This window comes from Cervus canadensis, chromosome 3 (assembly GCF_019320065.1).
Source record: "Cervus canadensis isolate Bull #8, Minnesota chromosome 3, ASM1932006v1, whole genome shotgun sequence".
In the NCBI taxonomy this organism is placed as follows: domain Eukaryota; kingdom Metazoa; phylum Chordata; class Mammalia; order Artiodactyla; family Cervidae; genus Cervus; species Cervus canadensis.
The window spans coordinates 87250076-87276389 of NC_057388.1; the positions used below are offsets into that span (position 1 = coordinate 87250076).

General features: G+C 43.5%; 1 protein-coding gene across 1 annotated transcript in view; it reads left to right on the top strand.

Annotated features, from left to right (window-relative positions):
* Positions 1–26314, top strand: part of SND1 (staphylococcal nuclease and tudor domain containing 1) — a 411508-nt gene that overhangs the window by 223627 nt on the left and 161567 nt on the right. The window contains exon 14 of the mRNA XM_043463642.1: positions 13426–13498. Within this exon, the coding sequence (XP_043319577.1) occupies positions 13426–13498 (73 nt within the window). The remainder of the gene's footprint in view (positions 1–13425; positions 13499–26314) is intronic.

Here is a 26314-nt window from a genome sequence, read left to right on the forward strand (position 1 = left end):
GAGCTGATGAGCCCTGCCGCCCCTGCTTCCTCTGTGAGGGGCTATGATCTGCCGACCTTTCTCAGATCATCTGATCGGAGCTCAGGGAGTGACGCGTCAGGCGCACATCGGGAGAGCGAGTGAGACCGAAGAGGAAGAAGAATGCCAATTTGCAGTTCCCTATGCTTTCAAGCATATCCACCTGCCCGCCAGAAACGAGCTCACCGTACCCTCTGCAGCTCTGTTCTGTGTGCGCCTGACCCTCTGCGGCGCCTTCATTTGAATGGCACTTTGCTTTTGGGAAACCCTCAATACGCCTCAAACACAGGGCGCATCTTGAGGAACCCACATCTTTTTTTGTTTAAAGGACAAATGAACCCCTAATTCCCGCAGGCGGCCTTCCTTTCTAGTTCACTTGTCTGTCATCGGCTGCCTCTTCCCTCCTTACCTTGTGTCCCAGCAAGATAAGGGTTTGGCACTTTTGTGTGTATTTTTGGGCCTCACTTCTCTTGTGGGCTCCATTGAAAAGCCCTTGGTTGTGTCCCAGCCTTGAGAGCTCCAGTGTGTGTCCTCGACATTTTTAGTAAAAAGAGCCTGGGTCCAGCTGACCCACACTTTCTGATGACCTGCTGAACTGGGAGCCCTCTGTTAGGGACATCACGTGGTCTCTTTTGGCAAGTATGTCGTTCCCTTCTGCACCGTTCTAATTTTTCATTCCCATACTGACTTCCAGCACTTCTCATCCTTTTCTGACTTCAGTATTTCTTGGCCAGTGGGCTGGCTGCTTTGTTTATCTTGACAAAGTATTCTAAGCTGAAGGCAGAGCCCTCACTCCTGCTGGGAGTCACATATCCTTCCGAGGTATTTCCAAGATACTGGGTCATTCATTATAGGGACCCTTCTTATTTTCTCAGGTATTACACAGTCTCTCAAATTCTCTGTGTTTGATATAGCATGTCCTGTTTGATTTTAAACAGTACAGAATGTGAATTCCCCTAGCGTTCTACAGGTCTTCCTGCTGGACTTTTGTCGAGCTCATTATGGACACTAAAGATAAGCTGGTAACGCATGGAGTCAAAGCCTGGCTGTGTGTCCTGTTTTCCTTGGACATCCCAACCTGTAGGATATCATCTGTCTGCATTCTCCTAAAGCTACTTAATATTAAAATGTAATATTTTAAGGTTTCCTGGAAACTTACTCTGTGGTTCATTGCAGGACAACACAGAAGTTGTTCAGAAGTTGGGGCTTTATTCCTTTAAGGCACCTTTTAATTCTAAGGATTTTGTGATTTCAAGATAGGCTGTATATATTCTGAAAAGAAATTGATGCCCCAACTTGACAGTGGGAAAGCAATTGTATTGAACAACCTAGTGTCTGAGCAGATTTAAATGAATTTAGATTCATTCTGGACATCCATAATGAGGTTAGGGTTATCTCGGGAGAAGAGAAAAGGGCAGGCTCTTATCTTTTCCTGTGCTCTTCCTTGCCAGCTCACTGCAGATTAAGGAAATGGGGGGCCTGTCCTCCCGCTTGGTGAGGCAAGCATGAGCCTGCCCTGTCTCAGCGCTGTGTGGACTCCTTGTCCTCCCCAGCCCTGCAGGGAGTCCTGTTCCTGATTGCAACTTTGCTTTTCTTTAAAAACAAAAACAACTAGTGTTCCTGCCTTGCTAACTTCAGCATTGCTAGTCTCTCAGCCCTATAAATACCAATCAGGGAAGGACAGAGGATGAGATGGTTGGATGGCATCACTGACTCATCGGCCATTAGTTTGAGCAAACTCCGAGAGATAGTGAAGGACGTGGAAGCCTGGTGGACTGCAGTCCATGGGGTCGCAAAGAGTCAGACACATCTTAGCGACTGGACAGTAACATTAAAATCCTATCAACTCTCTCTTGCTTTTACCCAGCGTGGTTGACAGCACCCTCCCTGTTGTGGAGTTCTCTCAGCTTGAACCTCCAGGAAATCTGTGTTGGCATTTCCATCACAGACTTTGATTAGAAGGCTATAACCTTAACTCTTTCCTAGGCCAACACCTGTAGTCATTATTAAGAGGGAAACTGTTTCAAGTAAAGATCTCTTTTGGTGATACAGTTACTGAGTCTGCAGTGGGCTTACTGACTTCCATGTAGCAGTGAATTGTAAATGTATTTGACATGTCTGTTGAAGTACTTTCAATACCACTGGGAGAGAAATGTGTTTGAGCTCCTACTCCTGATACAGCCAGAGCAGCTCCACTTTTTTCCCCTTGATTTATAGAGGGATTTTCCCACAAAACTTTAATAGGTGGAGGGAAAAAATGCCTTGTGCTTAGACAAACAAGATGTTTTGATAAGGTATTTCCTATCTGTGCCTTCAATTTAACTGGCATTTTCAGTGCTGGTTATGAATGAAATGTGAAGAATTACTCACCAGCGCTTTTTTGCTTTCTATTGCTTTAATTGGAAGAGGTCAGCATTGCTGGATTGACACAGTTTTGACTTGTGAAATGCCTTGGTATGAAGCAGATTTCATCTTTCTACCAATCCAGTGAGAAAACTGGTGTTGAGGTTGAATCTGTTTTTTGAAAATTTGAAACTAATATATCCTATCATGGTGTACAGACTGCATGAGTTAACCAGTTCTCAAAGAAAATGAGTCATTCCTCTAGTGAGTACAGTTGTTCAGGCTGGTTTTCTCTCGCACATGATGGCTTTGCTTTCATTCCTTTTCTTTGCCATTTTCTTTAGTGTATCCTGGGTCCTAAGCATTGGGGATAATGGTGGTGAAGAAAAAAGATATCAGACTGGAGCCTTACAAAGCATGCAGTCTCGGAGGAACACACGTTAAATAATTGAATAGGACCTCTGGGTGTTGCTATTTTTCCTATTCTCATTTTCTTACCTGTTTTCTTAGCCCCTCCTCTTTTTTCCCTTTGCATCATTAACACTGCCCTCCTTACATCTTCTTTATTCCTTTTATCATTTCTATTAAATTTTCCCAGGAGGACACCTCCTTGAAACTCATCTCCTCCATCCAACCCGTGTTCTGCTCAGTCATTTAATGGTACAGCTTTAAATAAACCAAGATTTCACACTTTCAATCTAATGACCTAACCAAGTGAATATTCCCTTTGGATAAAACTAGATCCTACCGAATATTGCTGAAAACCAAAGCTTTGAAGTTTTTCTCTTCCCTTCCTGTGGCACCAGAGTGCAGGTGGGTTTTTGTAGCCCAGAGTCTTAGAAAGCTGGAGTTGGGTAAATTGTCTGCTGCCCTCTTCACGTGGCTGTGTTACAGGATGCTGGTACAGATTGGATGCCAGCTCGAGAAGGAGATTGGTCCTTCTCTTTAGTAACTGCTGCTTTTTCTCCGGTAACCCCAAACGTGCACACCCTACCAGATTGGGGCTTGCCTGTAGGTGGCACAACCAGAGGTTGCTAATGATATTCAGCACACATTAGTGTTGGGGGGTTTCACCATGGGGGAGTGGGCACATCAGCTCCTGCAAGTGGATGTGGTAACAGGAAAATGCATTACAAGAGCGGGTGTGGGGAAGTGATTTGACGATACAGCTGAATGTGGGGAAATTTAGCTTTTCCCTTTCTTCAGAAGAGATGATGCACTCAACATCCAAATAGCAGTAATCAATCTGCATTTAAGGCAGCACAAATGGCCACTTCTGGAGAGCTGTATAATATCTCCATTTCCAAATAATTTTCTCTTTCAGGATATTAAGAGGATCTGTTCACTCTTCATCCTATCTTGCCTCCCGACTCCCAGTTCCAACCCATACGACTCAAGCTGTAACATTCGTCTCAATGATTAGTGTGAGAGGTTTGGGGTGAAGTCAGAACCTATAAGCTTCAGCTCCTGTGTGTACACAAGGTGTGGGCAGTCAAATCATGAACTCATAGAAGTCCTCGTTGCCCAGTCTTTTCTGTAATTATTAATGTGCACTGGTTGTATTCTTTCAGAGGAAGTTGTTCTTGACTAACATTTTTAATTAATTTGGTGTTCACTGCCCCTTCCCACCCAGCAGTGACCATTTATCTGCCCACAGCACCTCATCTGTTCCCACCATCTCATTGTTCTTTTGGCTAAAATGCTCTTGCTCCTCTCAGATAGCCCCTGAGTAATTGAGGTTTCAAAATAGTTCCAACATATTTCAAAATACATTTGAAGATTATCATACTGGGAATATAGTTTTAATCCCAAATAAATAAGTTGTAGCAATAAATCGATAACATTGCCATTTTTGAATGTCTCCTAACTTGATTCCCTAAGCCACTGGTTCTCACAGTCTGGTCCCCAGACCAGCAACATCATTTTCACCTGGGAGCTTGTTAAGAAATGTGAATTCTCAGGTCTTGCCCACATCGTCCCACCCTAAACCTATGGAAACAGAAACTGGAATTCAGCCCCAGCCATCTCTTTTCACATGTCCTTCAGGTAATTCTAACACACTAAAATTTGAGAACCAGTGCCCTAAACAATTCTTAACTCCTATTTTTTTTTTAAGAAAAAAAAATCAAAATTGTGTCCTTTTTGCGGCACATTAATAATTTAGTAGTTGGCATTGTAATCATTAAATAAAGGTAATAGAGACTGAGGCGTGGATGGGATCAGCTTTGGATCTCTCTGGATGCCTGTCCTGGTGGCGCTTCCCCTGGCAGCCATACTTGTTTCTCAGCAAGCCTGTTGACTAGCTCTGTTTTCCCTTTTAACTCATCTTTCCCCTTCCTCATACCCTGCATATGTGACTCTTTAAACAGATTCCTTCTGAGTAGCCTCTACTGGCTCTTAGCTAATTTAGTGTGAAATCATTTTGAGAGTCGCTGTTCTCACGTGATTTGCCTCCTCTGTGGTATCAGGGGGCAGAGTGGTTGGGGAGCTGAGTCTCTATTACGGACGTCACTCTCCTACTTTTGCTCTAATCCTTGGAAATCTCTCAGGAGGACTGGAGTTCAAATAATTAATCACTGATACATCAATGCCCAGAATTTTATAGCTGCTTGTGAGAGAGAAATCTCCTTCAGAGCTTTCTTTCATTTGTAGATCTCTTTGCATCTAAGTTTCCTGTAAATTCCCTCATGTGAATGTGATCTTCTACGCTGCCCCCAACTCCCCTCCTCCAACTTTGGGCCCAGAAGTTGAGTCGGCTTACTTCCCATGCCTCTTGCTTCTGTGTCGAGTTCAGAGAGCCAGATCTGTAGCAAATAGCAGTGAATCTTTTCCAACAGGTCCCTATAAATGTACTCACATTGGAAAAGCCATTTTCCCAGCAGTAAGTCTGTTGCGTCTTTTGACTGAGTAAAAGGCATTAAATTTTTCTCTGATGTGTTGTTTTTACAGTAACAAATAGCAAGTGCATTGGAGGAGAAAACAAAAACTCATGGTCTGGTGGGGATGTGGATGAGCAAGTAAACAATTGTGAACATCATGATAAGCATGGATATCCCAGTGGGCATGTGGGATGTGTGGGAACGAGCACCTAAATCGAAGGGTTTATCCACAAATAGAGTCCATGAACCAAGGCATGCTCTGTCCGGGTTGCCTGGGGAAAGAAGGTGAAAAATAGGAATGGTGTTTCACTGACCCATGATACAGCCATCCCGGTTGTATGAATTTATTCTGAGGAATAATTAGTAAGGTGCCTGACAGTTTAAGAGTTACTCCTTTGGTGTTATTTATAAGGCTGAAAATATTAAACTGGAATATTATAGTTACAGAGATACCCAGCAATAGACAGTTGTTAAATTATTGGATGTGCAATGCTTAGAAAATGATGTAATAAAACTAACAACACAAGAAAGTGTTTGTTTAGTTACTGTTTCTGAGGGGGAAAAAAAACAATTGCTAAACTTTGCCCACAATTTTCTTTAAGTAGGCAGGTATGGTAAAGAATCTGCCTGCCAGTGCAGGAGACGCAAGAGATGCAGGTTCGATCCCTGGGTGGGGAAGATCCCCTGGAGAAGAGAATGGCAGCCCACTTCAGTATTCTTGCTGGAAAATTACATGGACAGGGGAGCCTGGTGGCCTATAGGCCGTGGAGTCACAGAGTCGGACACAGCTGAGCAACAGCACACACACACGTGTGTCAACGCTTAAAAATTACGTTAATGGTGCTTTTGTCTTGAAATTGAATTATGGATTGTTCTTTCTTGTACTTTCTCTGTCCCTGTATTGCCTCTGTGATAAAGACATGCAAAAATTATAAAAGCCAGTGTCATTGAGACAGTTTTCAGTTGTCATTGCCTCTGATCTTCCCTTTCTGCAGCCTTGTCCCCTCAAGGAGACTTGAGACTGACATTTCTACCATTTCTGCTGGGCATTACTAGTCCTGTGGCCCTAACCTGGGATAGCATCGTCTGCTCGTGTTTTCATGAATCTAATACTGCGCTGCCTGGTGGTTCTCTTCCACAAAGCTCAGTTTTCCCCTCTTAACCTGAGCACAGCAGATCGCTTGTCACAACTGGCACAACAGAAATGCATCTTCATTTCTTTTTACATTAGTTTTAGATGAGGTTGCCCAGAGTTCCTTGTTATTTGCTCTACTGCCTCATAAGTCCGCCCACCTCCCCTTGACCGTCGGACTCAATTTCCTCCTTTCCTGACTATGTACGCTCCATCTTTTCTGTCTTATCAGTGATTCTGATTTCGTTGACAACGCAGCTGCATCATCTTAGCGCACCCGCCCCACCATTGTGCACCTGTGCCTGCTCCGCATCTCATTTTCTGAGTGTCGGGACCTGGTTGCCTCCTCCAGGTGCCAAGGAACCAGTAAAAAAGCTGAAGAAAGTGTTGCTTGCTGCTGTGTTTCACTGCTGTGTTTGTTTTAGTTGAAACTCTGTATTCATCAATGTGAGCTAAAAATACATTGCAAGATCCTTTAGAAGTTTAGCAAGTTAACTGGCTCTTTGTTCTGCTTTTCCTCCTTTTCTGTTTGAATTCTTTCCCTCTCTCCACAGTTACATACTCTGTACTACCCAGTGGGTGCTTCTGACGGTCCTGCCACTCGGTCCTGTTTTATTGTTCATGGTAACTGGGGCTTTGCTCCCATCACTGCCTTTCAGATGGCCAGCCACCTCCTCTAGCTCTCAGGGACCTAAGGAGGGGAGCGCGAGGCTTCTGATCTTGATGCCCTTGTGTTTCTGCTCAGAGGCCAGGCTTTCAACTCTTCTGCCTTGCCCCGCTCCAAGTAACGAAACCAAGATGCCTGCGACCTGGAGCATATATCTTACCACAAATCTGCATTTCCAGGAGAGCCAACAAGCTCACTCTTCTGTGCTCTGTGCTCACTTTGGCATTATCCAGTCTCCAGTCTGAAATATCTTTACACTCTGTGTTAGTCAACGGACATTTGTTCAGGCACATTTTACCAGACACACGATAATTGAACTAGGTGAGCCTGAGTTTAAGACTATGTGAATATAGCTCTGTATTAAATACTGTAGCAAATATTAAGGCTAGAATTCAAACCCTCAAAGGGCCCATAGTCTAGCTATAGAAATAAAGTGAATGCATGATGCAGTTCAAAAATACTGCATTGCACTTTGTAACTGGATGCTCAACTGAGTTATGCACAGACATGTACCCATTCACATATATAATTCTACTGCTTCAGAGTAGTTCGTAGATACTTCCAGTATTCAAACAGACCCCCACATAGGACCCCCGATTTAGCAGTTTGTATGTGACAGCTGTTTTATGATTGGGATGAGATGGTGGCTACAGATAAGCTGTAATTTTTTTTTTTTCTCTAGTGTGGATCTGTGAATAACTTGCACATAAGGGTCTGGAGAAAATGGACCCCACTGGATTAGAAGGAGTAATGTGGAAATCGTCGGAAGACAAACGGGCCCATGAAAGCCAGGTTACACTTTCCCTTTGATGGCAGAGGCTGGGGTCTCTGTTATGGGTATAAGCAGGGGAGCAAAGTGATGAACTGATTTTGTGAAGAAGTCATGCAGCAGTGGCATGCACTCTCAAAGGAGCCTGAGTGGATTTAGTTAAAATAGTCCTGATGTTATCTTGGAATAAATTGATGTGGGCCTGGCCCAAGAGGGTTACAGTGGAGCCAAGTGAGCACAATTAGGAAGGAAGAAAGGCTTGGCTGTAGGCAAAGACGCAGAGCAGAGTGAAGGGACAGCTTGGTTTCCTGGTTAACAAGACAGTGCTGTGAAAGGGGAATTGTCAGTCAGGGCCTCCTCATCTTGCCTTGTTGTTTTCCTGTACCTCTCTGTCATTGCTTTCCATCTCTGTTTCCTTTAGATCCCTTTTATGTATAACTGGTTCTTTCTGTGAAACTGTTGGAGTTCCCATTCCCCAGGAAAATTCACATATATAATTCTACTGTTTCAGGTTGGTTCATAGATACTCCTAGCATTCTCCCTGAAGCTCACTTAATGTCACCAGGTAGAGAATTACTGGGACTTCCGTGGTGGTCCAGTGGTTAAGACTCCATGCTTCCAATGTAGAGAGTTCTGGTTCATTCCTTGGTTGGGGAGCTTAATAAAATTCCACATACTGCACTGCATGGCCAAAAGATAAAAATAAATTTTTTTAAAAATCCCAAGAAAAGGGACTTCCCTGGTGGTCCAGTAGCTAAGACTCCACGCCCCCAATGCAGGGGGCTTGGGTTCTAGCCCTCATCAGGGAACTAGATCCAGGATGCCATAACCAAGACCCGATGCAGCCAAATAAATAATTGAATTTTATTTTAAAAAAAATTCCTCCTGTGGCAACTATTTTATGATTGGGTTAAGGCTGGCTCTAACCATACATTCTTTGAACTTTTTTGGTAAACTTACAAAAATATTGAGAATACCAGTCTACCATTGTTGCATTGAAATTAAGGTCATGGCCTCTTTGCCACAAGATGAACTGATGATTCAGGATGTCAGTGGTGCTTAGGCTTGTGCCTTGGAGATGGAGGCTTTTTGCAAGGGGCCCCAGAACGGAAGAGCAAATTGTTTCTTTGTACAGAATGTTAGGTTCTAATCCTTTTATGCTAAGTAGTGGGCTAATCTCCCTTTTAAAAACACCCATGTCTGCCTTTGCAGAGTTGATGGTTTTATCTTCTAATGGGAAAGCAGTAGCATCTCATACAGGAGAATTTTAAACTTGGCAAGAAGAGTTTTCTGCTGATCTGAATGGGGTTCCTGTCCCACGCTATAGCTTCTAGAAGCTTCTAGAAGCAACCTAAAAAGCAGAGTTTTTAATCCCTCTCCTTTACTGTTGCCTCTGTGCATGTGTACAGACGTTACTCACTTTTCCCGGCTGGCGATGATTTCTGTCCATTATTGACACTGCTGGTCGTTGGCATCTTTGTGCTGCGGCTGCTTGGAGAAGAAAGCCTCCGACAGGCACAGGCTGCATTCTGCCCCACTCTTCCTTTCTCTCGGCCGGCCTGAGCTCCAGCCTGCCTTTGTGAGAAAGCAGCTATTAAGCAGACACAGCAGGCGAGGTTTAGAAGTCAGGAGTTTCATTCCTTGTCTAATGAAAAGGGATGTTGAGCTGTGGTTTCAGCCTGCAGGAAGCGTGGGGAGAGGAGTCGCCGTTTGCTCGGTAGAGCGGGCATCGGTGGAAAGCAAACCCACTACCTTCTATACCCTCCCAGGTCTTAAAAGTCAGAGTGCCCCCAAACCTAGGCCACAGAGGCTGGCTTGTGTAAGATACGGAGATTGCCTTGCCGAGAAGTCATGACAAGGCAGCAGAAGCAGGATCTTGTTTTCATTTTCTGTATGTACAGCTGTTAGACAGACATGTCATATATGTACTTTGCCTCCTGGAAGAAAAAGGTACATAGTATATTCCTTTCGGGAACAGCACTGTGGTGAGTCTACCGCTCTTGGTGTTTGCTCCTCACTTCTTTGAGATAAGAGCAGGTATTTCTGCACTGGGTCGTTCCCCCAGATCCTCTCTCTAGAAGCCCTTGTGTCAGACTGATGGAGGTTTTCTGCAGATGGCTCACCCGGGGCCCTTTCTGCAGCAGTGGGCAAACCAGGACCAAAGCAACCGCAGCACAGGGCGGGAGACGTGGGTCTCCCTGAGCGGGCAGGAGACCATTTAGCAACTTTGTCAGTGAGCCCTCATGCTGGGCGGCCTGGGTCCAGTGTACCATTTACTCTTTAGAGGTTGCCCTGGGCAGGCAGCGTTTGTAGTTAGTATCTACAGATAATAATACAAAACTTTCACTTTTGTCTCTGTTTTGTTAAGAACTAACAATAAGAACTATTTCTCAGCTTAAGTATGATCTGTTGTTGTTTAGTCGCTCAGTCGTGTCCGATTCTTTGCGACCCCATGGACTGTAGCCTGCCAGGCTCCTCTGTCCATGGGATTTCCCAGGCAAGAATACTTTAATGGGTTGCCATTTCCTTCTCCAGAGGATCTTCCTGACCCAAGGGTTGGACCCAGGTCTCCTGCATTTCAGATAGATTCTTTACCACTGAGCTACCTGGGAAGCCCTTAAATATGATATTGCCTCCTGACTATAAATGAAATTTACAAAATGTGCCTGAAATCTTATCTAACTTAGCAATTTTATCTAAAGTATGAAAAGAGGAAGTCTTTGAAGGTTTTTGCAAAATTAATGCCTGAATGCAACCAACTATCTAATAATAATCTTTTTAGGAACAAGGTAAGCAGCCTACTCAAACTCATGTCCATCACGTTAGTGATGCCATCCAACCATCTCATCCTCTGTCGTCCCTTCTCCTCCCACCCTCAGTCTTCCCCTGCATCAGGGTCTTTTCCAGTGAGTCGGTTTATCACATCAGGTGGCCAGAGTATTGGAGTTTCAGCTTCAGCATCAGTCCTTCCAGTGAATATTCAGGACTAATTTCCTTTAGGATGGACTGGTTGGATCTCCTTGCAGTCCAAGGGACTCTCAAGAGTCTTCTCCAACACCACAATTCAAAAGCATCATTCTTCAGTGCTCAGCTTTCTTTATAGTGCAGCTCACACATCCATGCAGGACTACTGGAAAAACAATAGCCTTGACTAGACAGACCTTTGTTGGCAAAGTAATGTCTCTACTTTTTAATATGCTGTCTAGGTTTGTCATAGCTTTTCTTCCAGGGAGCAAGCATCTTTTAATTTCATGGCTGCAGTTACCATCTGCAGTGATTAATTCTGGTTTGTTTCAAATGTCATATGCATACTGTATATTTTCTGTTTGGGGTATGATGGTTTTTCCCCTTGGGTTAGTATGTTTAACCTTGGTTAAGTCCTAAATTTCTGCTTATGTCATAAAGCTCCTTTGGGATCACAGTAGAGAAAGAAGAATTTTAGTTTACCACCTCACTGCTTTTACAAAGAACCTGTTTTCTGACTTACTGCCCAGACCCTATTCTTTTTTCCTCATAGTATATGAGGTGCTCTCCAGCCCCCAGGAGAGGCCAGGCATTCAGCAGTGTTCTCACATGAACCATCTGTTTACTGGGTAGGTCCATTTATTTTGGTTGTCCTGATTGTTAGAATAGGAGAAGGCTGTAGGCAATTTGTGCCCCCACAGGACCTGCAGAAAGCTAAGCATGCCTAGCCCTGAAGGGAGGCAACTTACAATTGGGGTGACGGTGAGCTTGTCTTGCCTCACAGCAGGTTTGTTCCCAAGACTCCTCCTTCGAGTTTATGGTAGCAAGATGGGGAAAGCTTGTTGGTGGCAGGGGAGACTGTAGAAACATAACACCGTCCGGATACACACAGGGCTTAGGAGCTGAAAGAGTTGGAGCTACTATTGGAGTGGAGATCCCAAGAGACCAGGGGCTAAACCTTGAGAATCAGCCCCCCTCTGTGGTCATCATCAGATTCCCTGAATGATAAAGCACTGGACTAAAATTAAATGGAGGAATTCTGACCCACTTGAGATATCTAAAGCCCTTGCCTTGATTCACATTCAGGAGGAACTGTGGCGTTCAAGGAACTTGTCAATATTTTCTTTCCATTAATAGTTCAGAAGAGAGAGAGTTACAGTTTTTTTAAATTCTGTATTTTGATTTCTTACCCTCATCACGGAATGGAAACTGAGTAGAAAGGGAAGTGTTTTGTTTGTTGTTTCTGAACAGAAGGTGTTTCAGATAAGTTGAGTGAGAGATAGGTCCCCTGGGTGGAAAACGAGGCGAGTGATGAGGGCCACGTATGTAAGAAATGACTCTTCCACTTTGCACTCAGCAACTCCCACCCAGTTTGATTTGTGAATTGGATTTAGAAAGTTAGGACTCAAGAGTAATACCTCTAGTTCTGGCCGTTGGTGGAGCCTGAGTTCAAGGAAGGCTGCAGTGTGGTCTGGGCAGTTTACTTTAACACTTTCTCTGGGATATGGAAACCCTAGAAAGTCTAGTTCATGAAGCAGACACATTCCTGAATCTTTCTCTGTCCGTAAACACAAGTGTTCCTTACATGGCAGTATGCACAAAGTGTTAATCACTCAGTCGTGCCTAACTGTTTGCAACCCGATGGACTATAGCCCGCTCTGTCCATGGGATTTCCCAGCAAGAATCCTGGAGTGGATTGCCATTTCCTCCTCTAAGTATGTGCAAAGGTTTTAACTAATTGCTTAGTGCTGTACCACCACCTTTGAGTCTGCGGTCCTTCATTGTTACACGAGTGATCAGGTCCCTGAAGCTACCACTCAAGGGATTAGGACGCAAAAGGTGGGAGATTGGACCAATTCAAATAGGACACAACTGGACCAGTCCAATTAGGGTGCAAAAGGTGGTCAGATGTGTGTTGCAGGATCCCCTGCTAAACCCATTGTCATTACAACCTGAGACTGATTGAAAATGAGGCTTATTCTCAATTATGCACCTTTGCTAATTTCTTCCCAATCTATTTATTATTTATTGGCCATGCTGCACAGCTTGCATGATCTTAGTTACCCAACCAGGGATGTGAAAGCACTGCATTCGTACCCCTGGACCGCCAAGAAACTCCCTTCTTCCCCAATATTAAAAAGACTTCTGTACAATATTGCTTCATTCAGGGCAATTTATCTTTTTACCTGGGAGAAACTTATTTCCATTAGAATTGGAATGCTAGGTACATATATTGCATTGAAAATGTTTCATGTGATTAAACCCAGAAAGAAACATTATTACTTCAAGAAACATTATTACTTCTGTTTTTTAGGAATGTGCTCTTCCAACTGATTCTTCTTTTATGCCTGGAACAATGCCTTTCATTTGGAGACAAGTTAGGGAGCTCTCTCTGATAACGTGGCAAACAGCTGGCCATAACTAGCAGCCAAGTCATGGTTGCTGGGCTTAGGGGAAGAGCAGACGTGTACCCTCCCCACCATGGAATGTTCTGGACAACACTAGCTACTCAGCAGTATGCCCTCTGTAGTCACACATGCCCAGTGAGCTGACTGACCTCTCTTCTTGCCCCCTTTCCCACCCTCCTTACCCCTTCCCACTGTGGTTTGTATTTTCATTGGGCTTTTTTTTTTTCCTTTCTCTTTCTTTACAGAGCTATTAAGAATGGCAAAGGATTGCATAGCAAGAAGGAAGTGCCTATCCACCGGGTCGCAGACATATCTGGGGTGAGTTGTGTCGTTGAATGGAGCCATGTGACTTCGAGGCGCCAAGAGCTTGGCTGCTGCTTCACTGAAGGGCCTCCGCTTATGTGTTTTCTGTAGCCATTTGTTTTCAGGCACTGAATGTGAGTTTTTCCACGGCTTCTGCTAATGCCTCTGTAGAGATCCTGTTTTATTCTTTGGGAAAACAGAATTTAAACCAGGGCATAAAACCTCCCAGCTCTCCACCTGAATTTTTACTGAGTTGCTTTTCCTTTTTCTTATGATCATGAGTTAGAAGATATTTCTCTTGAGCTGTGTTAAAATGAAATTATCTTAAATAAAAAAAATTCCCTGTTTAATTTTGTGGCTGCCAAGTCTTAGTGGAAAAAAAAGTCAAATATAGATTTTCAGACAAGTTTAGGAATTAATCCTAATGAATAAGGCTGGAAGGGTGTGAGCATCCTTTGAGCTAACAGATCTACTAGATGATAGAAAAGAAGAGGTGATGTAGATACTTTTGAGCTGCCTAAAGGCTTTGTCCAAATGACTATTTGTGACTAGGATGTTAACTTGCATATTTAGGAGCTTCTGTGTCTGAGTTAGATACCTTTGTTAGTTGAGACGGCTTATTCATTTATTCAGCAGGTGCCTACGGTGCCTGGAACTGTTCTCAACAGTGAGGATATAACAGTGAACAGGACAGATAAAGACAGATAAGGTCCCTACATGCAAGCACGAAAGAGAGACAACAGTGGTGCTGGGGGGCGACCGCTTGGAAGAGACATAGAGCAGCCCAAGGCGGTGGTGAGGGCTGAGTTTGATTTTGTTCAGGGGGCCAGGGAAGACCTGTTGGCTATGTGTTTCACCCTCTGTCCCTGGGACACACAGCATCCAGTTCTGCTGCCGTCGTCACTAAGGGGTAAGGAGGGGCTCCAGGTCCCGTGTGTAGAGAGAGCACGTAGCCCAGGGGACGTGACGGAGGAAGAGCTTGTCAGCTTAGCTTGGACAGCTTGCCCTGGGCACCAAGGAGAAGAAGCTCAGCCGAGCCCACAGCAGTGACGAATTCCAGTATCTTGTTCTGTTGTGTTCCCAAGCCTGACTCAGGCTCTACCTGTGGTTCCTGGTGATGGCTTCTCAGCCCATCTGACCAGCTCTCTATTGCCTGAGTGTGGTGTTACCCTGTGGCCTTGAGTCACTGGGATTCTGCTCAACTTTCCCTTTCTGTAGCAGTCACTGCATACTACAGATTGTACAGTGTGGCCTATATTAATTGGACTTCAGTCAGGATATCATGCCACTGTTTATCAAGTGAGGTACACTGTTATGTGTCCCTCATAGCTGAAGTCTGGGTTTTGAGCTGCAAGTGACTATGTTGTATCTATTGAGGCTCATGTTTCACAGGTGATTTTCCCTGCAAGCTGGTATCAGGCCAATTTTCTTTCTTGTTTACCATGCTGAGTAATTGTTCATGTATGTATTAATTTCTATCTGTATCTGCTGTGGCATTCTCAGCCCTATTTCTTTTAATATCATTCTTTTGGTCAAATCAAAGGTTAATTTTTGTTTTGATTTTTTTATCTGCAGGGGGGGAAGTTGTAAGATACCTATTTTGGAAAACATAGTGGTAGTGCTGTCTCCTACACTGAGAGCAGATATGCCCACTCCAAAGCCCTTTGTCCAGCCCACACTCTGGGGCCATCTAGAAGCTGAATTGAGCCTTGGGATGGTGCTCTGTTTTGGCCTGCGGGGTTCATGTTCATGCTTAGATTTCCCACTGGGATCGAGGTGAGGCCCTTGACGGGTTTTTGAGGCAGAGTTACACTTGTTTTGGGATTATCCTCTTGGCATCCCCAGTGAAGTGTCCTAGCGATCTCTGATGCTATCTTTGAATCTCACGCCACCTCCTGCCTTGATGTGTTTCCTTTGTGTGTGCTTTGTGTTTTGGTAGCCATGAATCTTAGGAAACTTGCCTTCATGATCCCCCCCCTAAACTGTAGTTCATACATACCTTTATTCTCTTTTCTGCCTAGATATTGGAGAATCGGTTTGCTGTTACATTACTCAAAAATAAATGCAAGTCAGACTCCTCCACTTACCAAATAAATAAAAGAGGATATAGCTGGAGAGTGAAAGTGAAAAAGCTGTTCAATTCAATAGATGTCAGAATGACCTTGTCCACCTTCATCACACATTATTCAGTTTAGATTAAAGGTTTTTTTGGTGCCCTCTCTAACAGAAGAGTTTTGTTTCCCTTTTCTAACCTTCCCTTCTTGCTGTCACAGTATCATGTTCAGTATGTGTGTGTTGATTTCTCTTGAGCTATTTAAGTGTGATGTATGGGTCTCCAGTTTCCTGAAGTGTTCTGGCGCTGTTACTGAGGGACCTGTGGTCAGGTGGGGTCAGTCAGGTCAATGGTTTACATCCAGGTAAACTAACAAACATTGGAATAAAGGACATCTAATACAAACATGTGTAATGGTTTCATTAAAGTTTGTAAAAAAATTTTTTTTAATCTTTGTGTCGCTCCCTCCCCTCATTGGCCACCCTCTCAGTTGCAGGCTGTGGTAAATGGCAGTGTTCATTGAGCCAACAATATATGCCGTATGCCACCACGATATTGACTATGAACTGATACTCGTGCATGATCTCTCACCCCACCCCAGGACACATCCTTGGAGGAGAAGAAGACATATGCTCTTAATATTTTGTTTTCTAAACACACTCAAGTAATATGCTCTGTGGAGGTGGTTTTATATCATGATTGGGAGACAGATAACCCATAAACTTGTTCTAGTCTTAATGGCCTCCCACTCTTAGAGATGGGTTTCTGCCCATTGTTCCTATATCTTCTCTTCTGTTTTGTAAAAACGATTTCAATGGGTCAGGGTTAGAGTGCCCGAAGATGCCTCCTGTGGAGAGTTAGCAAGTGCAAGACCTGCTGGGCTGACTCCCTGCTTTGGGGAGTTAAGTAACCAGGTGTAGGAGTGAGTGGCTGACTCTCTGCTTGGGCAGGTGAGATGCTGGCCTCATCCTGTGGTGCTGAAGCAAGCAGACTATTTCATGTGCATCCATCAGCTCTCCCCGGGACTGGACTGGACTGATCAATGTTGGCTACCAAACATGCTTTCTTACTTGGAGTTCTCTTGTTCCCAGTTGAGCTCTTACATGAGAGCTCATTACGGTTTTTCTCTTTTTTTTTGACTTTTCAAGAATGTTACAATGGCTCTCCAGTGTTTAGGTTGTGTTGGGTTTTGATTTTTGTTAATGGAGATGATTTTTGACATCAATGTCAACGGAATGTGGTGTTTTTCATAAGGTTCATGGCCTCTATAATGCCAGATGCATGAACCTACCTTTTGACTGGGGCTAGGATAAACTTGACTCTTCTGCATCTCTGTTCCTGTTTTTCAGGGTATCCACTAAGGGAAAAAAAAATAATAATCTGAGAGTTTGGGTCCTGAAACAGTTGCTGATTTCCTTTATTTCTGATTTTTGAAAGGTGAAGGAAATAGGCTATGACAAGCACCTGTCACCATGGTCCTTACTCCCCTTGTCCATTTCCCCTCCAGGCCAGGGCGGTTCTATGAGCATGAAACACACTGAGAATCTGATCGACTTGGTGCTAGATCTGATTGCATTTGGAGAGTGGTTCTGTGGCGACTGCTTCCCTTCTTTCAACCCTGTTTTCATTATTCGTGCCTTTTCTTTCTCCCTGATCCTGTCTCCACTCCCCACCTCTCCGACACACAAAAAGTCAGAATGCGAGTTAGTGGAATGTAAGGCTGTTGCTTATCTCCGGGTTATTATTGTTTTTGCTGTAGCCTGCTCTGTAATAAATACAATCTCCCGCAGATATAACGTGCAAAACAGGCAATAAAATGTGGCTGGTGCGTGGCTTACTGTTGTTCTGGTAAATCAGACAAATCAATTATAGTTCTGAGGTAGGAGAGAGCTCCCCGCTCCTCAGGTTGCAGCCCACGGTGCACTGGTTTCATCCTCTGCCTCCCTCACTGGCAGTGGGTGAGTCCTAGTGTCCACTGGACTGTCCCTCTGTCCGCTGTTGTGTCTTTTCCTCTCGGGTGCGTGTGGAGTTATGTGTGTTTGTTGACAACACCACGAGAGACTAGAGCCTCGTCCAGCATCCTGTCCACTCCAGCCACATTTCTAACAGCCCCAGAATGGGTCCGATTACTAGGATGGGCCAGTCCACCTCCTGAATGTCTTCTGCCTTTCCGTGGTGTGGAATCCTGACAACTCGGAAGCAGATTTTGCTGTTATTTATTCTGTTCTTCTGTCCTTTCTTGTATTCCCACAGGGCTCACTTCAAAATTGTCTTCTTTGCTCGCATTACATAGTCACTTCCTAGTAACCTCCTCTGGCCATGACTGGTTATTGTTGGAAATGCATACTATTACTAATACGAATGTGCTGAACTGTGGCCTGGAGTAGCCCAAAGACTGGCTCTGGGGGTGGGAAGTGGATGGGGTGGGGCGGTGTTAGGTTTTCAGGTCCTTATTTCTCCATTAAATTGTGAAGTAAAAGGCCTGCAGAGTTGGCCAGTGAGGGTCTCACATGTAAATACAGAGGATGGAAGTACTCCTTGAGAATAAATAACCAGGTGGGATGTTAAGTATGTCCTCCTGACCTCTGCCTCCAGGTTCTGGGTTTTCAGCACCTTTTTCAACTTGAGTAGCCCTGTTGTCTTGTCCTCAGGGTATTGGCAGCAGCCTTTCCGGTGGAGGCTTATGAGCTGTTATAGAAGTTGTCTTTTTTTAGCTCCCAGTGGAGTTGGCCTCAGTGTAAGAGTTTTAAAATATTTTTGGCCAAAGAGATTTAAAATGTGGTTTGTCCAGCAAGTCTGGGGAAGTTGTACAGTCACACGGGGGCTTTATAACTTAGGTCTGTGTTAACCCGCAGTTTCCCCTGTGTGTATTCCGACTTGTTGTTTAGATTGCTGACTCCTGCTTCTGTGACTCTTAAGGTTCCGCTCAGCTTCTCATCACCAGTGGCTTGCTAGTACCAACACTCCTTTCTTGTCTGTTTTCATAGCTCTTCCCTCTTTTACTCTCCCTTAGCCTCTGAATAACCTCCTTAACATTCGAGGGTCCCTTTTGTGCTGACTGCACAAGGTCGCGGCCGAGGGCTCTGCCTGGGAGTTCGGTTGCTTAGCTCTCGAGCCCCCTTCACACCGTGTATTTGCTCCCCTGGGGAAATCCCAGAGGAACCTCGTCCTGCGAGAGCCAGCACCCTGGCTGCTGACCTTGCTGCTGGAAGCCGTATGTGCTCCGTAAGGTTGACATCCCCTCATGGGGAAGGCATGCTGCGTGCCAGTGCTGGGTTCTCACGTGCTCTTTGGCAGCTCTGGTTTTTGCCAGTTTAGGGGAAGGTACTGTTCTCTTTGTTCCACTCCTCCTCCTTCCCCACAGAAGGTTCTTGAACTCCTGTCCCTCTAGTCGGACTGCAAGGGGCAGCTCATCGACCAGCAGTCTCCCAGCTCAGAAACGCAAGGCAGCCCTGCGGTCCAGGCAACTGCAGCAGCACAGTGGCAGCCACACTGGGAGTCTCTTCCTTCCTCCCATCTACTGAGCCTCTTTCCTTTCTTCATCCGCCCCCCCTCCTCCTCTCCTGTTCTCGCCTGTCCTCCCCATCCTCCCATCTCTCCCCACAGCTCCCTTCTCCCCTCCCCTTCTGCAAGAGAATTTGTAAGCAGACCTTGATTGTAGGGGATTTGGCTTCAGCTGGTCACCCTCCCTAATGGCCAAGGGCATCGCTTTATGGCCTTTTGTCCATAGTTTTTGCAGCCCTAGGAGTCCTGTGTGGCCAGTTCTTGTTTTGTAAAGCTCTCCTATTCACACTCCCCAGAACTGCAGCAGTATCCGTCTCTTCTTCTAAAGAAACCCAAAAGCATTTATGCTTTCCATGGGAATAAGAGAGAAGTCTATCTTTCTTAGACTGAACGTGTTTCTGAATGAAATTGCAAAGAAATGGCTGGAATTTTAAAAAGATTGTATTTCAGCTTCTATCACAGTTAGTGGTTGTATTTAAGCACCTCCTTTTACAAATTTAATCCCATTTTCAACTGAGTTCTTCTATTGTCAGTTTTTTTTTTGCACTGTCAGACACTAAATGTAGGACATATTCTCTCACCTCTTTTATTTAGTTGGGAACATCACGAGAAATTGTTAGTAGACTTTGAAACTGGCAAGATGATTATTGAGTATCCTTTCAGTGGAATGCTGGGTGCTCCCTGGTAAACCCTTTGGGATTATCTGATTCTGTAGCCCCTTTGCTTCTATCTGGATTGTTTTGCATGCCTATGGAGAGAGAATTTCACTTGAAAACCTGATAAGGAAGCAAATGATTCCTGTTTGTCCAAATGTGGTCCTGCATGAAAGTGGAAGCATTAGTCACTAAATCATGTCTGACTCTTTTGTGACCCCATGGACTGTAACTCACCAGGCTCCTCTGTCCATGAAATTGTCCAGGCAAGAATACTGGAGTGGGTTGCCATTCCCTTCTCCAGGGGATCTTCCCAACCCAGGGATTGAACCCAAGTTTCCCCCATTGCAGGCAGATTCTTTACTTTCTGAGCCACCAGGGAAGCCCCTAGTCCTATACAGATAGTTAATTGCCACTCTGTAAAAGAAATGTTTTCATATTTCACATGTTTACTCTATAGTTTTGCTCTACGGTTTTGCATCTTTAGCAAATTCGGTTCAGCATTCCTAGTTGCCTATATATATGTGTGTGTGTGTTCAGTCACTCAGTCGTGTCCCACTCTTTGCGACCCCATGAACTGTAGCCCACCAGACTCCTCTGTCCATGAAATTCTCCAAGCAAGAATACTGGACTGGGTTGCCATTCCCTTCTCCAGGATATATATCTAGATCTATATATCTACTCCAGACCCTGCTTTGAACCACTTATAAAATCTTTCTGATTCCTTCATTAATAAGTGGATTAATAAAATTTTGACACATCTTCATTTTATATTTGTATAGAAGTCATGATTTTACTAGTTCGAAAATTATCCTTTAAGAGGGGAGGCAATTGCAAGAACAGGAGAGCAGCACCAGACTACTTATAACGTGGTTTATATTGGCTCCTCTATACCTGAAAATGTGGAGTCATTTGGTTGTAGAAGTTCTTTTAAGAAATAAAGTTCTAAAGTGAATATGTCTCTTTCATCTGCAGAATGCCCCATTCCATGCCCCTGCCTTTCTGGGTCTGCTGTTTTCTTCACCAACAGGCTTTTGTGTTGGAAAATTCAGGTGTCTTAGTAAGTTGACATAGAAGGATTGGACATTGAGCACAGGGCCCTAGGTCTAGACATGTATTCCAGCTCTTAAATTCAGCACCTCTGAAGATATGTTTGATCAGGTGACTTGCCCAGAGGTGGAACATTGTTAGAAACAGGTTTTTTGTTTGTTTGTTTGTTTGTTTTTTCTTGCTTCTTACAGTAAAATATCTTACTTCCAAAATAATCTGTAGACTTGATGTGCTCCTACAGTGAATTCGTTTTCAGGAAGTTTTTCTGCCACACATTTGTCTAGTTCCCTTCTGATTTCGTGTTTAACTGACTCCACTCAGAGGGATGCATACAAATGAGCTCTAAGAAAGAGAGTCTTCCCTTTCATTTACATGGCCTGAGCTACAGTTTTTTTGTCTTTCTTCCTTTGTTCAAAGAAAGGAGAGAGGAAATTGAGGGAGTCCTGGAGCATTTCTTCCAAAGGAAAAATGTCATCTGTTTTCAGAGAGTTGCCTGTAGCATAGATTCTGCTTCCACTGGTTCATGCTCTTCAGTTCTCTTTTCTGTTTTCTGGGCGTATGGGGAGATTGTTCTGTGAGTCTGTTTCATGGGTCAAATTGGCTGAATGAGCCCATTACAGGCCTGGCTAAATAAATGTTCGGTTATATAGGAGGCAGTTGATAAAATTCCTGATTCCCAGGTTCAGGTGTGTGATTGGGTTGTTCGATTTGTGCCATGACTGCCAAGTGATGTGATAAAACCTGAAACGTTTCTGCCCAGCCATGGCTTCACTCTCCACTTCCCCATCATAACACTACTTAGCCCTAGATTGAACTCATTTTGTCCTGTGGCTATTGCTTATATAAACATCTCAAAGTAAGTCATTTTACTAACACAGACATTCTGCTTACTCGAGTTTTAAGGCTTTATTTAGCATGCTTCCACTTATTCCCTGCAGAATGTTCTACAGAATGTTGGACACTCCTCACAGTGTTGACTTCCAGATAAATATCCTCGAATCAGACCTTAGGGCAACTTGGGAATTACCTAGTAATTTTCTGCCTCAATTCCTCATGAAAAGGGTATTCTCAGGAATAAATGATAGAATTTGTATTATAAGATTAGATTTGGGAGTGTTTGAATTTGGAGGAAGACCTGTGTTCGCTTGTAGGACATTACGGCAACATGCCTGGCTACTTCAACCACCGTAGAGAATATTTTCATATTCATTCTATTCCATTATTTCAAGTTGTCAGTCCGCTGACTCCAACTGCATTATTGATGAGCTCTTTTTGAGTAGCTGTCTCTTCTCTCCTGGCCACACACTCCTCCTTCTTCAGGCTCTTTCTCTTTTTCCTGGCAGTTTTCCCCTTTGATCTTCACTGGCTTCTCATCATGCCTTCCTTCAGCATTTACACAATCACTTATTGCCGTAATTTTGTATTTGTTAATATATTGATTGGTAACTGATCTTAGTTGACATATGTACAATGATCTTCCTTAGTAGTTGCTAAACTCCTGAGAAAAGGATATCTTTTTTATATCTCTTTACAGAGCCTGATTTAGATTTGATTTACCAAGGGATGACATAAACAGAATGAAACTGTTTGAACGAATGTGACCCTCTAGATCCTAGATGTATGGTTAATTGTGCTGGTTAGTAACTAGAAGTGAGAGGCTGGAAGAAGGCTGCAACAGGAAGGATGGCCTGTTTTCTAGAATGCAGCAGCAGTATGGAGAACCTGGTTAGTAGCGTGAGCCCAAGTATTAGATCACCAAGTTCAGGTCTTGGCTCAGGCTTTTTATTACTTTGTCACCTTGAAGTTATTTAACCTCTCTGTGCCATAGTTTTCTCATCTGTAAAATGAATGTAATAAGGGCCCTTATTACCTCGTTAGGTTGTGGTGTGCTTCAATGAGTTAATACATCCAAAGTATTTAGAACCATTGACCTAATGAGAGAGATCAATGGTTCATGTGGTAGTGGTGATTAAAAGGCGGGGCATTCTGCCTAGCATATGGAAGTTCCTTGAAAATGATCCATCCATCCTCATTGGTAATATTTGTATTGCAAACTTTTTATCTAGTTCAAGTCCCAAACTATAGTCCTTCTCTCTTGAGTTCTTTTACTGCCTCCTTCTCTCTCCTTGGCATTTAACATATGCTGTCTGGTTTGTGTTTTAGATGCATTTGACATGTTGAGTCCTGAATGAATGATCAAACAATAAGTATTGAAAGCTTATTATAGCCCCTGGCTTCCTTTGTGGCTCAGACAATGAAGGATCTTCCTGAAATGCACGAGACCCCCGGGGTTCAACCCCTGGGTCAGGATGATCCCCTGGTGAAGAAAATGACAACCCACTCCAGTATTCTTGCCCGGGAAATCCCATGGATCGAGGAGCCTGGTGGTCTGTAGTCCGTGGGGTCCCAAGAGTCAGACACAACTGAAAGACTTAAACTTTTATTATATTCCAGGCCCAGTGCTGGGTGTTGAGGATGCAACATTACAAAAGACAGGTGCAGTCCTTCTAGGTCATATGCACCTGGGTCTCTAAGTAGAGTTGTAATAGAAGTATGAAAGTGAAGTCGCTCAGTTGTGTCCGACTCTTTGCAACCCCATGGACTGTAGCCTACCAGGCTCCTCTGTCCATGGAATTCTCTAGGCAAGAGTACTGGAGTGGTTTGCCATTTCCTTCTCCAGAGAACCTTTCTGACCCAGGATTGAATCTGCGTCTCCTGCATTGCTGGCAGGTTCCTTACCATCTGAGCCACCTGGGAAGTTACTGGCCTAACTTGAGACTTGCATCATCACAGTTGTACCTTCTTCCATGTGGTCAGAGACCATGTTTTAAGTGATTCTAAATTGAGGCCTAAAGAAGAAATTAGTTGGAGGTTTTATTCAGGGCTGAAGGATATAATTATGTACCAGAAGGTCCCGTGGTGGAAAGTGACACACAAGTGTAGTAATGAAGTCAGCATCTCTCACTTCATTCTGGCCACTCTGTGGAATGAACAGTAGCTTTAGTATCTTTACCTGGTTGGGGGAGGACTGAATGGTGGCTGGAACTAGGTTTTTGGCAGGGAATGAACAAAGATAAGTGTGAGATCTACTTTGATAGAAAAACTAGTAGAATTTGGCCATTGCCTGGATCTGGAGGTCACGGGTAGAGGATGAAAGGTGGGTGTCATGCGTGTGTATCCTAATGTCCAGCGCAAATAACTTGATGCTGCTTTTCCCGTATGATGATTTTCCTCCCAAATATATGCCACAAGGGTTTGCGATTCTAGACCTTTTAAAATTGAGGTAACCATGGACTGTTCGAATGGTCCAAGGCCAGAAAAGTGGATGGGCTTCATGCATGAGTTAGTCCTGTTGGGTGAGTGTACAAAATTACCCAGGGAATTAAGGAAGAAGAGGGGTCCCTAGGCCAAGCCCTTTATCTCCAAATTTTAAAGAATCTTTAAAGGGAATTTCCCTAGCTGTGAGGGGAAAAATCATAGAGACTAAAAAGTAAGAGCCTCATGACACTAGTGACAACCGTAATTATTAATACATATGCACTGTTGGAGACAGAAATGGCAATGATACGAGGTCCTTAGCTGAAAAAGAAATATCTTGACCAAAACCCTTGGTCTGAATTCTCTGCCATCACTCACATGTTCTGGGGTACATAACATATTCTGAGGTACATGGTTTCCCCTGGTAGTATACAACCTGGGAGTCTCACATTGGGAACCTCAGTACAGTATCCTTATGCAAATACATCATATCTAAGTTGTAAAGTCACTGGTTGGGGGCAGCATGAAATCTGTATTTTTCTTTAGGAAGAATTACAACTCCCAAGTGTACCCCAAGACACAACATGTCTAGCAACTTTTAAATTATTTTTCTTTAAGGATAGTTTCATTATTGTTTAGCCTGTTATTACACATTTTTCTTGTATATGTGGAATTCTGGTACTTTTTTTTTTCCAGTTATTTTTATTAGTTGAAGACTAATTACTTTACAGTATTGTAGTGGGTTTTGTCATACATTGACATGAATCAGCCATGGATTTACATGTATTCCCCATCCCGATCCCCCCTCCCACCTCCCTCTCTACCCGATCCCTCTGGGTCTTCCCAGTGCACCAGGCCTGAGCACTTGTCTCATGCATCCAGCCTGGGCTGGTGATCTGTTTCACTATAAATAATATACATGTTTCGATGCTGTAATTTATTTTTGGGTGCACTGGGTCTTTGTAATTGGACATGAGCTTTCTCTAGTTGCAATGAGCATGGGCTACTCTCTGGTTGCAGTACATGGGGCTCTCATTTTGGGGGCTTCTCTTGTTGCGGAGCACAGGCGCTAGGATGTGTGGGCTTCAGTGGTTGCAGCTCAAGAGCTTAGTAGTTGTGGCACACTGGATTAGTTCCCTCTCAGCATGTGGAATCTTCCCAGGCCAGAGATTGAACCAGTGTCCCCTGCATTGGCAGGCAGATTCCTAACCACTGGACCGCCACACTTCTAAGTACTTTTAGTTAAATATCTCTGAGCCCAGAGTCATGCTCGTTACATCATGCTGCTGACTTTACTAGGAACACATTTTTCTTATTCTCACATTGTGATAACACGTGATTTTTGTTTTTCCATGTAATGTCAACACTCCTTTTGGCTCTCCACCACAATTATCTAAGTTAAACGTTCATTCCTCAGGAGAAGAGCTTAGTTTGCTGTCATCAGTGCCATAAAGCTCTGTGCTTCAGATGCTGTTTTTGAAGGAGGCATGGATCATGTTTCTCACGCAGTTTTAGGTTGGGACGTTTTCCAAATCAGTTTCCAGGCTTTATTACAGTGTCCATAATATTTATTTGTCTCAAAATATATGGAACAATTAGGAAGAACTAATTCACTCAAGAGAATGTTGACTCTTGGCTCTTAAATTATCTGACCAGAATAATTTGCAAGTTTATCTGGGCAAAATCAAATCAGCCCCTGAATGTTAATATATTTTCTTCTTTTAAAAACAAAAACTTTCATACTTCTTAACACAGGTTTTCTGTCAAAATTTTTGTTTTTAAGTGCCTCGAATATAAATAAGCCAAAGGAAGACAATCATCTCTACTAGTACTACCAGAAAATTTTCAGTAAGATTACATCTGTCATCAAAATATGGGGTTGTTTTCTTTCTTCATTTTCTCTTCTCTTCCTCCCGCCCTTTTGTAAGTGATGGAAGGTTTTTTCAGAACTGAGACTTCCACTGTTGTATTCTTAACTGTGGAGTCAGTGCCTGGAACAGTGACACATAATGGGTGCTTCATTCCTTTTTCTACTTAATTATTTTCCACACGAATATTCCTCTTTTACCTTACTATCTACCTAGTATTGTCTTACATGTTGGATATTTAGTTTTTTGGATTATTTTTTCCTTTCACAAAAAAAAGTCATTGGTTCCTTTAGTTAAATCATAGTCTGTAGTTATTTTCTTAGAGCAATTCTACTTAGAGCAAAGTAGATCCTTAGACTAAAGGTTAGCATGAGTGATTTAGCAGTATCATTATTTACCTATAAATCTTTATTGAGTAAAATGATTAAGTTTTAGTTTAATGCAT